The sequence below is a fragment of the Ambystoma mexicanum genome, chromosome 8 (genome assembly GCF_040938575.1).
Source record: "Ambystoma mexicanum isolate Mex_15411 chromosome 8, UKY_AmexF1_1, whole genome shotgun sequence".
Lineage (NCBI taxonomy): Eukaryota > Metazoa > Chordata > Amphibia > Caudata > Ambystomatidae > Ambystoma > Ambystoma mexicanum.
This window is the reverse complement of record NC_090929.1, coordinates 79,623,733-79,636,342: the sequence shown is the minus strand read 5'-3', so window position 1 is coordinate 79,636,342 and position 12,610 is coordinate 79,623,733. Positions and strand designations below refer to the sequence as shown.

At 53.5% G+C, this 12,610-nt stretch overlaps 1 protein-coding gene across 1 annotated transcript in view; it reads left to right on the top strand.

Annotated features, from left to right (window-relative positions):
* Positions 1 to 8,710: 8,710 nt before the first annotated feature.
* The window catches only part of RALGDS (ral guanine nucleotide dissociation stimulator), a 553,913-nt gene continuing 550,013 nt past the window's right edge, over positions 8,711 to 12,610 (top strand). Inside the window, exon 1 of the mRNA XM_069609329.1 lies at positions 8,711 to 9,576. Within this exon, the coding sequence (XP_069465430.1) occupies positions 9,559 to 9,576 (18 nt within the window). The 5' untranslated portion in view covers positions 8,711 to 9,558. The remainder of the gene's footprint in view (positions 9,577 to 12,610) is intronic.

Below are 12,610 nucleotides of genomic sequence, written 5' to 3'. Positions count from 1 at the left end.
GAGGGTTGGGTGGATGGGTATGTTCCCGATCCAAGGCCAATGAGAAGGTTTCTGGGGGGCAGAGGAGGATTTCCATGGGGAAGTTGGTCATTTGGTCATTTGGCGGGTTCGAAGGAATGTGTTCCCAGTTTAATGGGCCAACAGAAACAAATTATGGGGGATTTTATGGGATTCGGTGTTGGTCATGTGTAAAGGTTGGGGCATGTGTCACAGGATTGTTGTGAACGCCCACAGTACTTTAACATGGGAGCTAAACAGATGCAGGCCCCTACCCTGCCATATGCCCCATGTTCTGTGCAATTGCAGCAGGCGCAGGTTGAACATAATGCAGCGACTGGGCCTGCACAGACCTTTGGGATCCCACCGACCATGCCAGCACAAGCATCAGTGCAGACATGGGTCAAGAATCCTTTATCCCAAGGAACAGTTGCGCACTACACTGGAGAAAGTGTTTTCAGGGGAAATCCGTTTTCTCTCCCAGGTGCAAATATGTACCAGGAGTAGGCCAGCCCACTGGGATCTCTGATGTGTCCAGTCCTGTCCATTATCACCGATCCAGAAGAGAAACCCCAGATAGGTGTGCAGGTAGGTGACCAAACGTTTTCATTCATGGTTGACACAGGAGCTACCAAGTCTTGTATTAAGGAAGGTGAGTTCCCCTTGTCAGGCAAAACAATGGACATGCAGGAATTCTCTTGGGTTGTCCTGTTGGTTCCTTATACTGAAGATCTTTGTATCAAGGTGGGTATCAAAATGTATCAGCCCCTTTGCCATATTGTACAGATACCCCAGCAAATCTTTTGGGAAGGGACACCCTGAGCAAGTTGTGGATGTCAATTGCCTTCACGGAGGAAGGTATTGTAGCTCGACCCCAGGGTTGTATCTGGTAAGGAAAACAGTGCATTTTCAAACCTATTGTAGCAACAGGGCAGTTAGGGGGGTTTCTGTGCATACACCATTGTTTCTCTAAGGGGTGATGGTTTTGTTGAGTTGGGTCCCGGGATCAGAAATCAGGACTGGCGAGTATCATTTGAGTTTTTATTTCGGCCAGATGTGCCGCAGGAAGGAAGGAAATGCCAGAGAGAACTCACACAGTTAAAAATACACCTCAGCCAGTCACAGCAAAACTGAGGATATTCTTCACGATTGCACCACATATTGTTACGCTCACCTGGTCTCTGCGGGGACGTTGGTGCACGGTTGGAGCCCTCCCTCGACTGGACTCCCCTGGATCACCTCCCTCTCCCAGTTGCTGCGAAACCTGCTGTTCTGGATACTGGTGTTTGCCCTGAGAGAAGATGAGAGGCAATGAGAATGGCGTGGTGGTATCGTGACTTCCCTCGACCCTCTTGTGCCAAAATGAAGTGTGCAAGCGTTTTCCCATGCAAGCTCACCTGTTGTGTTGTAATGTTGAGCTATCCGCCCTGCTTCTTATAGCAGGGATGTGTAGACTGGACCTAGTTGCTTCACTGGTCCGTGCAAGTGCTGATCCAGACCGGCTGCGACCAATCCACTTAGAAGGTAAGTCTTTTGGTTATGATTATAGTTTGTTTGTGATAATGTCTTTTGTCTTGATCATTAATAGTAATTCTTGCAATGTCTTCTCTCTTCCCAATAGGTGTGAAGATGCGGATCGGAGTCGTGGAGCGAATCTGGGAATTCCCCTGAGGATGATGGAGCTCCCAAATTAGCTGGTAAATTGGCCTTTATAATGGAACTCTAGTCTCAGGTACGGCGCGGCCAAGCTTTGGTTATCTATATGATTTCTAACCTGCTGTGTTCTTTTTCCCTTGCAGGAGAAGGCTGGCAGCTTAGAGCAAAGTCTGGATTCACGGCTCAGCTCCGCGGTTGCAGGATGAAGGTACCGCAATGGAGAAGAAATGAAGTGGAGCTCCGAGTAGCTGGACGCCCGGATCAGGTGTAGAAGGCTCCGACTCTGATAGTGATGAGATGCAGGTAAGAGGCGCGCACAGCGATGGAGCAGCTGGAAGTAGGTAAGGTGCGCCTTCAGCGGTGGAGTAACTGGATTCAGGTAAGAGACGCCTTCAGCGATGGATTAGCTGGAATCAGGTAAGATGCGCCTTCAGCAGTGGAGTAGCTGGATTCAGGTAAAATGCGCCTTCAGCGATGGAGTAGCTGGAATCAGGTAAGGTGTGTCTTCAGCGATGGAGTGGCTTGAATCCGGTAAAATGTCTTCAGAGATGAAGCAGCTGGAATCAAGTGGATGCACAGGTAAGGACAGCGGTAAGCGTTACGCTGCAGAAAGCAGAATAACGGGAAGCAGAGGCATGTGGATGAGTTGGTCTTATATAGGCTGGCCCTGGCCCCTCCCTTTAGCCCCGCCTAGTGGCTACACCTTTCCCCTCCCAGGGACTCTTGCACGTGCCTTCGAATGATGTGCTATGGCCACACCCAGCCCTGCTGCACATGCCTTAGGCACAGAGTGTGCAAGGCACACTTTTTCATGAGCCTGGCGTCAGAGGCGCCAGGACTGGGTCCATTTGGACCCTGGGGGTGAGGAAGGACTGGGCCCTTGTCCAGTGGCCATGACAGCACTCCCCCGCAAGGCCCCTCTCACGGGCGTTCCCCTCCCCGGTCCAGGTTTGGTGGGGTTGTTATGGTGAAACCGTCTGATTAGTCGAGGTGCATGGACAAATTTCACAGGTTCCCAAGTGTGATCTTGAGGTCCATTTCCCTCCCAATCGATTAAGTAGTACAGTTTTGATCGTACTATTTTAGAATCTAGGATGTCTTTAACCTCATACTCAGGTTCTCCTCCGATAATTTCAGGCTCCAGTGGTTTTTTGATCTTAGTCTTAGACTTCACAGGTTTCAAGAGAGAAACGGGAAACACTGGATGAATTCGCATGTTGGCGGGTAGATCTAGTTTTACTGCGGTCGGGTTGATGATGGCCTTGATGGGATAAGGTCCAAGATATCTGGGACGGAAGATCCAAGGTCCTTTTAATGGTATGTTTCTGGCAGCCAACTATACTTTATCCCCAATTTGGTAATGTGGAGCTTCCCTTCTATGCCTGTCGGCAAACTTCTTTTGTTGTTCCTTGGCTTTAGTTAAATTCTTGGTTGCTTCCTTAAGGGTTTGAGTAATAGTCTTATGTAGCAAGGTGATTGCCGGCATTTCTAGCTCATCAAGTGGGTCAAAGGAGGACGTCCGAGGATGCCGAACATTCATGATATAGCATGGGGTTTATCCCGTACTAGTGTGGATAGAGTTATTGTATGCAAATTCAGTTAACCAAAGAACGTCCTTCCAGGATCCTTCTGTCTGCTGCAGCATGCATCTCAGGTATTGCTCTAAAGTCTGATTAGTCCTCTCAGTTTGACCATTGGTTTGGGGGTGGTGACTGGTGGATAGGCGAAGATCAATATGTGCTATCTTGCAAAAACTCCTCCAGAAGGCTGAGACGAATTGCGTTCCTCGATCAGAAGTCAGTACTGAAGGGAAACCATGTAGTCTGATTACTTGTTCTAGGAATACAGTAGCCAGAGTTCCAGCAGTTGGAAGTCCTTTTAGTGGAATAAAGTGTGTTACCTTGGAGAATAAATCTACCACCACTAAAATTGTGTTGAAGCCGTCGCAGGGAGGTAGATCTATAATGAAGTCCATGGATAACGTATGCAAGGGACCGGTGGTACACTTAGTGGACGCAATAATCCTGCGGGGCTGGACTTTTGGGATTTCTGTTGTGCGCACACTCCACAGGTTGCAATAAAGTGGGCCACGTGCTTTCTCCAGCTTGGCCACCTATAATTCTTCCTGATTTTCGCTCGTGTTTTACTAATGCCGGGATGTCCCTCCACTAATGATTCGTGGTAATTGGCTATAATCTTGTTTTGAGATTTAGCCCCGCTTAGTGGCTCCACCTTGCCCCTCCCAGGGACTCTTGCACGTGCCTTCCAGTGATGTTCTATGGCACACTTTTTCATGAGCCTGGCGCCAGAGGCGTATTGGAGGGAGACCCTTGTTCCTGATTACCTTCCAGTGCCTGCTGATGTGACCGTATATGTTTTATAGGTTCGGAGCATTAGTTCTCCGATAGACGTTTTCAGTCTAGTGTGGGGTGTGTTCTGATTATCAGTCTTGAGCGTGTCTTTCCCTGCTTGGCAGTGTCATCGGTGAGGAGTTGCCCGATTCCTAACCTTTACTGGGCTAAGCAATTGCAGGTCTATGGTCATCCCTGTGTCTTGTTGAGTCTGCAGTTGTTTATTCAATGACACCTTCTCGTTGTGCAGTTACATCCTGTTCTGTTCCATCAGACTTACAAGTACACTTTAGTTTCGATGACTAGTGCTCGGTGAACCGAAAGATCCAGCTTCATGATGAATGGAGGCCTGGAAAGGGGTTGGGGGTGGCGTGAAGGGGTCATGTAAAGAATGGAGGGACAGGGTAGGAATGAGATGAATGAAAGAGCCTGTAATGCATAGGACAGGGTGAGCAGGAGCTGAGCGACAGAGCCTGCAATGCATAGGACAGGAGTGACAGAGCCTGTAATGCATAGGTCAGGTTGAGAAGGAGCCGAGCGACAGAGTCTGTAATGCATAGGACAGGGTGAGAAGGAGCTGAGCGACAGAGCCTGTAATGCATAGGACAGGGTGAGAAGGTGCTGAGCAACAGAGCCTGTCATGCATCGGACAGGGTGAGAAGGAGCCGAGCGACAGAGCCAGTAATGCATAGGACAGAAGTGACAGAGCCTGTAATGCATAGGTCAGGTTGAGAAGGAGCCGAGTGACAGAGTCTGTAATGCATAGGACAGGTTGAGAATGAGCTGAGCGACAGAGCCTGTAATGCATAGGACAGGGTGAGAAGGTGCTGAGCAACAGAGCCTGTCATGCTTAGGACAGGGTGAGAAGGAGCCGAGCGACAGAGCCAGTAATGCATAGGACAGGGAATTAGCCGAGTGACAGAGCCTGTATTGCATAGGACAGGGAATGAGCCGAGTAACAGAGCCTGTAATGGATAGGACAGGATGAGATGGAGCTGAGCGACAGAGCCTATAATGCATAGGACAGGGTGAGAAGGAGCTGAGCGACAGAGCCTGTAATGCATAGGACAGGGTGAGAAGGAGCTGTGCAACAAAGCCTGTAGTGCATAGGACAGGTGAGAAGGAGCCAAGTGACAGAACCTGTAATGCATAGGACAGGGTTAGAATGAGCTGAGCGAGAGAGTCTGTAATGCACAGGACAGGGTGAGAATGAGCCGAGTGATAGAGCCTGTAATGCATAGGACAGGGAATTAGCCACGTGACAGAGCCTGTAATGGATAGGACAGGATGAGATGGAGCTGAGCGGAAGAGCCTGTAATGCATAGGACAGGGTGCGAAGGAGCTGAGCGACAGAGCCAGTAATGCATAGGACAGGGAATTAGCCGAGTGACAGAGCCTGTATTGCATAGGACAGGGAATGAGCCGAGTAACAGAGCCTGTAATGGATAGGACAGGATGAGATGGAGCTGAGCGACAGAGTCTGTAATGCATAGGACAGGGTGAGAAGGAGCTGAGCGATAGAGTCTGTAATGCATAGGTTAGGGTGAGAAGGAGCTGAGTGACAGAGCCTGTAACGCATAGGTCAGGGTGAGAAGGAGCCGAGTGACAGAGCCTGTAACGCATAGGTCAGGGTGAGAAGGAGCCGAGTGACAGAGCCTGTAACGCATAGGTCAGGGTGAGAAGGAGCCGAGTGACAGAGCTTGTAATGGATAGGAGAGGGAGAGAAGGAGACAGGGCCTGTCATGAATAGTGGCACGATGAGTGGACGAGACGGGGAGCGACAAATGGAGATGGAGGGGTAACAAAACTACAAAGAAGGCTTCATTTGTGATGACCGGATGTTCGCCGTGGATTCCAGTATCTGTTCAGCTGAAGGTAACACAAAATCCCATCGGAAAATCAGCAAAGACAATCAAAACACAACAACCTGCATTGCAAAGACACGTCTTGTATTTGTCACAATGACAAACGGTTCTGCGAGGGTGCTAAACCTCTATCTGACCGGACCTAAATAGAATCGCTTGACCCCCTGGACAGATCTGCTTTCTCGGTTTCATTGTTTTAGCTTACAATTGTCAAGAGAGGGTGTGTGTGTGCGCGCGCGCTCATTGTGAGGTTGGAATCTATGTAAACGCCTAGGGTTTTGACATGTTTAAGTACTGGGATGGGTGTGCCATCGATGGTAATGTTTGAGTAGTAAGCATGGAGGGTTTTTAAGCGGGAAGGGGGATAAGACACAGACTGTTGGTGGCCATCCAGTTTTGAATAATGGCGTAGATTGTGTTAATGGTGCTTTATTGTGTGGGTGCTCCAGTGCTCTTTTGTGGTGGCGAAGGGCAATAACCAGAAGTTGGTTCGCTTGGCGTTGCGGGGGTTTTTGGAGGTGAGCGAGGCGACTGCATTAATGATGCATGTTATGCTGTTAGGATGAGTGGGTCCAGTGGAACATGTTAATGCTGTCTTTCCGGTGTGAATTTCGTAAATAGTCACATCTTGAATGTGTCTCGAAGTGCTTCCGGGTCCGTGTTTACTACATGAATGTATGGGGGCGCGGGGGCTGTAAATCAAGCCCCTACTCCACAATCTTGGGGGCCGCTCGGGTTCCACGCCAAGTCTCTCCTGACATGTTGTAGGTGGAGCGAAAGAACGGCACGGATTCAACCGCGAGGACATCGATTTTACAAGGTGGAGGGGGTCTATTTTTAGCCCTCTTTTAATAGACAATATCCTCTCTCCAGTGCCCCTCCCCCACCCCGTGCTGCTACCGAGACCCTGCTCGCAGCTCAGCTGCGCCCAGCTGAGCGTGGAAGGCCTGGGGCGGCCTGCAGCTCCTCGGCGGGGTTCGTGGCGCTGTGTCTGCTGTGGGTCATTGGGAGGTTGGGGAGAGAGGCGCGACGGGGGCTGACCTGGAAACCTAGATGCTTCTATTTTTCTCCCGTCTCACCCCCACCCCCCCACCCGCCCACCCGCCAGAAGAGTGTGCACGGCCCCACGGGAGGACTCTCCAGCAGAGCGTGTATTTATTCAGACGGCAGGCTGGCAGAGACCGCCGCCCTACTCTGGAAGCATGGAGGGCGGGGGTGCTGTGCCCACGGGTCACAATGTGAAAAGATAGGTAAGGCATGAACACGGCGCACATGAAATACTAGACAGGAATACACAGAATGAAGGCCCACAACGCACTGCAGTGCAGCACAACATGCCACCTTCTAACACAATACATCACCATACGCGAGGGTGTAAAACAGTGCAATGCAGTGCAGTGCATTACGATGCACACCTGTAGCACACACACAACACAAAACATTAGAAGGCCCTGCAGCGCCGTGCTGCACCGCGTTGCAGTGCACGCTTTACTGGTGATGTGAAGAAAGAGACGAGTGTCGTCACTGGGCGCGCTGGCATGCTGAGAACACACCCCCTCCCGCGTCTACTCTAATCGGGGAGGGGGCGGGAGAGTGAGGGGGCTGCAGGTGATGTCACTCTGTTTATCTCTGAACCCCAAGGAGCTGCAAAAGTGGGCTCCAGACAGTGCAGGGGCGGGGGTTGTGGTGTGTGTGAGGGCTCGTGCGCGTCAGTCTCTCTCCTTTCCTCTCTCTCTCTTTCTCGCCTGTTCTATTCTGGGAATCAGAGGCTGCAAACGTTGTAGTACTGCGCCCCCTCCTATCCCCCACCTCCGAATTTCTATTCTGGGGACCAGGAACTGTAGACAATGTTGTAATGCCAGTCCCTCTCTTTATCTGCCCCCCCCCCTTCCTCTTCCTTTCTCTCTCCTCTCGCTCTCTCCCATCTCTCTCCCTGTCTTTCTCTCTCACCCCCCACCCCACTCTCTCTCTCTCTCTCTCCCTCCTGTTCTATTCTGGGACTCAGGGGCTGTAAACGTTGTAGTACTGCCCCCCCCCCCCCTCTGAATTTCTATTCTGGGGACCAGGACATGTAGACAATGTTGTAATGCCAGTCTCTCTCTTTATCTTTTTCTCCCTCTGTCTTTCTCTCGCTCCCATCTCTCCCTCTCTGGCTTTCTCTCTCTCCTCTCTCTCTCTCTCCGTCTGTCTCCCTCCTTTCTCCCTTATCCCCTCTGTCTTTCATGTTCCATTCTGGGGACTCGAGGTTGTAGATGCTGTTCCCCCCACCCCCCAACTCTCTCTCTGTCTTTATCTCTCTCCCTCTCTGTCTCTCCCGCTCTTTCTCCTCTCTCGTTCTCTCTTTCTCTCTCTCACCCTCTCTCGCGCTCTCCCATCTCGTTCTCTCTCTCTTTACCTCTCTGTCGTTCTCTCTTTCTCTCTTTCTCTCTCTCTCTCTTTATCGCTTCCATTTGTCTTTCTCTTTCCTCTCTCGCTCTCTCCCATCTCTGTCTCTCTTTTTTTATCTTTCTCTTTTGATCTCCCTCCACCCTCTCTCTCTCTCTCTCTCTGTTCCCCCCTCTCTCGCTCTCTCTCTCTGTCTCTCTCCCCCCCCCCTCTCTCTCCTGTTCTGGGGACCCTCGTTTGTAGTTGCTGAAGTCAAGCCTCTGCCCCCTTACCTCTTGTGTCCTGGGGCAGACCCTAGGTGTGCTGATGCCAAGCTCTGTCCTCTTGCCAGTCCTGCCACCCGTGCCCCCTCTAAGCTGTAGGTACCCTCTCGGGGTCTCCACCCACCGTTGCTGCTGCCCCCAGTTCCTCTTGCCCCTCTGAGAGGCTGGCCTTGCCTCCCCGAGCTGTGGATGCCCCGTTTCCTGCTGCTGCCCCCGCCCTCCCCGAGCTGCTGCTGTAAGCTGAGAAGATGCCGCAGGGCCCCCCTGCTTCCCCCGCCCCTCCTTCCCATCTCGCGGCCCATTTCGGTGCGCTGAGAGCAGCCGGGCTCGCGTTCCGCGCACGCCCCTTCCCTACAGTGAATATATATGTACATTTTATAAATCTGGGCCCCTGCCCTTCCTTGCCAGCGCCCCCCGCCCCGGCCAATGGGGCGCCGGATTGGACCAGCTCGCATTGGGAGCTGCCTCCCCGGGGGTCCTGGTGGGGGCCCCTGTGAGGAGACGCGCACAGGGGGCGATGCCTTTGTCGTGCACTTGCTGTGAGCAGGGAGGGTGGCGCCGCTGCCATCTCGCGGACCTGCAGCCCCGGGAGCTGGGCTTCCACCTGCACGCCCCCAGATCTCCACCTGCGCGAGGGATGGACGCCCCCGCCTGCCCCGGGAACCCCCTTTCCTCGCCCGCCCCCAGCAGCGCATTCCAGGGATAACGGGGCACTGCCGGGCCAGGATGACGGATCCAGGAAGCGGTGCGCGTGAGGGGGCTATTCCTTGACGGCACCCCACACCCATAGCTCTGCAAAGGTGCAGCCGCCCCTCACCCTGGAATCCCCAGCCCCGGGGCCTGGCCAGGGACAGGGGCCGTCGCGGAAAGGGGGACCCCCACCCTCTGGGGGCTGCTGGAACCCTTGGACGAGTGATTCGGGGATTGTGTTTGGTGGACGCCGCAGGCCTTGAAGGGCAGGCAGTGGACGATTGGGGACCCCTACACTACCACTGAAACCCATTCTTCTCAGAGCCCCCCAGAGACGATGCGTGGGCGAGGATGATGCTGGACACCCAGGTGAGTGCACGCGTGCCTACCTACCGCCTTCCCATGAACCCATGTCCACGAGTGCCCGGATATGGCTGCCACGGACCAGGCCGGGGCTGCGTAACCCTGGCTTGGCAAGGACACCGCGCCGCAAGTGCATCCATAATTCAGGGCATGAGTGCACTCAGCATGTCCAGGGGATCTGATTGATGGATGCCCAGGGACCTGGCCTCAGTGGTGCATGCCCGGGGAGCTGGCCTCAGTGGTGCATGCCCAGGGAGCTGGGCCCGGGGAGCTGGCCTCACTGGTGCATGCCCAGGGAGCTGGCCTCATTGGTGCATGCCCAGGGAGCTGGCCTCAGTGGTGCATGCCCAGGGATCGGGGCCCGGGGAGCTGGCCTCACTGGTGCATGCCCAGGGAGCTGGCCTCATTGGTGCATGCCCAGGGAGCTGGCCTCAGTGGTGCATGCCCAGGGAGCGGGGCCCGGGGAGCTGGCCTCACTGGTGCATGCCCAGGGAGCTGGCCTCATTGGTGCATGCCCAGGGAGCTGGCCTCAGTGGTGCATGCCCAGGGAGCTGGGCCCGGGGAGCTGGCCTCACTGGTGCATGCCCAGGGAGCTGGCCTCATTGGTGCATGCCCAGGGAGCTGGCCTCATTGGTGCATGCCCAGGGAGCTGGCCTCATTGGTGCATGCCCAGGGACCTGACCTCACTGGTGCATGCCCAGGGAGCTGGCCACATTGGTGCATGCCCGGGGAGCTGGCCACATTGGTGCATGCCCGGGGAGCTGGCCTCACTGGTGCATGCCCAGGGGGCTGGCCTCAGTGGTTCATGCCCAGGGAGCTGGCCTCAGTGGTGCATGCCCGGGGAGCTGGCCTCACTGGTGCATGCCCAGGGGGCTGGCCTCAGTGGTTCATGCCCAGGGAGCTGGCCTCATTGGTGCATGCCCAGGAAATTGGTCCTACTGGTGAATTCCCATGGAGGTGGCCTCAGTGGTGCATGCCCACGGAGGTGGCTACAGTGGCGCATGTCCATGGAGCTGGACTCAGCGGTGCACTCCCATGGAGGTGGCCTCAGTGGTGCATGCCCAGGGAGCTGATCCTAGTGGTGCACTCCCATGGAGGTGGCCTCAGTAGTGCATGCCCAGGGAGCTGATCCTAGTGGTGCACTCCCATTGAGGTGGTCTCAGTGGTGCATGCCCAGGGAGGTGGCCTCAGTGGTGCATTCCCATGGAGGTGGCCTCAGGAGTTCATGCCCATGGAGCTGGTCCTAGTGGTGCATGCCCATAGAGGTGGCCTCAGTGATGCATGTCCACAGAGGTGGCCTCAGTGGTGCATGCCCACGGAGGTGGCTACAGTGGCACATGTCCATGGAGCTGGACTCAGCGGTGCATCCCCATAGAGGTGGCCTCAGTGGTGCATGCCCATAGAGGTGGCCTCAGTGGTGCATGCCCACGGAGGTGGCTACAGTGGCGCATGTCCATGGAGCTGGACTCAGCGGTGCACTCCCATTGAGGTGTTCTCAGTGGTGCATGCCCAGGGAGGTGGCCTCAGTGGTGCATGCCCATGGGGCTGGCCTCAATGGTGCATCCCCATGGAGCTGGTCCTAGTGGTGCATGCCCATAGAGGTGGCCTTAGTGGTGCATGCCCAGGGGGCTGGCCTCAGTGGTGCATGCCCATAGAGGTAGCCTCAGTGGTGCATGCCCACGGGGGCTGGCCTCAGTGGTGCATGCCCATAAAGGTGGGCTCAGTGGTGCATGCCCATAGAGGTGGCCTCAGTGGTGCATGCCCAGGGAGGTGTACAGTGATTGCAGTGTGGTTGTCAGATTAAGCACGGTGAACGCTGTTCTCCGAACGTAACCTGTCAATATGGAGAGGCACTGCCTATTTCTCTTAGTTCACGGAAGAGTCCTTCAATTAGCAAATTATTTGTTTCGGCAAGAAGGCCTCAATAATTGGGCTTATCATTAGAGTCACGTGCTGAACTTCGCACCCAGACGTAGAGGCTAGCCTTACTGTTGTTGTGGTTTTGGAAGAAAAGCACTTGCTCATATATAAAACCAAGAACTTCTTCAAAAAGGGCCAGAACCCTGCCTTGATAAAGCCCCCTAAGTGGGCGAAACTGTTGGCCAATCATAGTACAGCATACACTATGCTTACACTAATTGGGTGAATTATGGAGTGGTCCAACGCATGCACCTCAAGTGATTGACTGCATTGGACAGTAGAATCATTGCCTAATTATTGCCTTAGCTATTATATATCTGGCAGGAAAGTCATTATAGTAACCCATACTCACATACAAGACTATATATTTTTGTAAAATGAGAAATTACCATATGTCTTTTTTACTTTGACGTGACTTGTTTTTTCTAAGAAATAGGTTTTGAAGAATATGTGATGAATGAAATTACTTTACATCAATATCAGCATTAGTAGAGACAGCTTTTGGTGCCAGGAGGTGGGTAGCAGGGTGCCAGAGAGAGGCTGGAGGTGGGGGGCACACTGGGCAACAGAGATAGCCAGGTGGGGGTGGCTGTGAGGAATTCGACAATCCACACGGGCCCCTTAACTCCACTACCCGTGGTTGGGCAGCCTTTCAAGAGAATAGGCATGGACATTGTGGGTTCTCTGGATCCTCAAACCAGATCAGGGAAAAGGAACATCTTGGTGGTGATAGACCAGGCCACAAGATACCCCAAGGTTGTCCCTCTGAAGAGCATCAAAGCACCTGTGGTTGAGAAGGCTCTGATTGAGAAATTCTCCAATGTTGGATTCCCCAAGGAAGTTGTTTCTGACAGGGGATCAAACTTCATATCAGCATTTAGGAAGGCCATGTGGGAAGAGTGTGGAGCCACCTATAGGTTCCCTACATCCTTCAATCCACAAACAAATGGGCTTGTTGAGCGGTTCAACACGACCCTGAAAGTCATGATGGGTGGCTTGGAAGAGCACCTGAGGAGGAAATGGGATATTCTCCTGCCATGCCTCTGTTCACCTACAGGGAGGTGCCACAGAACGGAGCTGGGTTTAGCCCCTTTGAGCTTCTGTTTGGACACCCTGTACA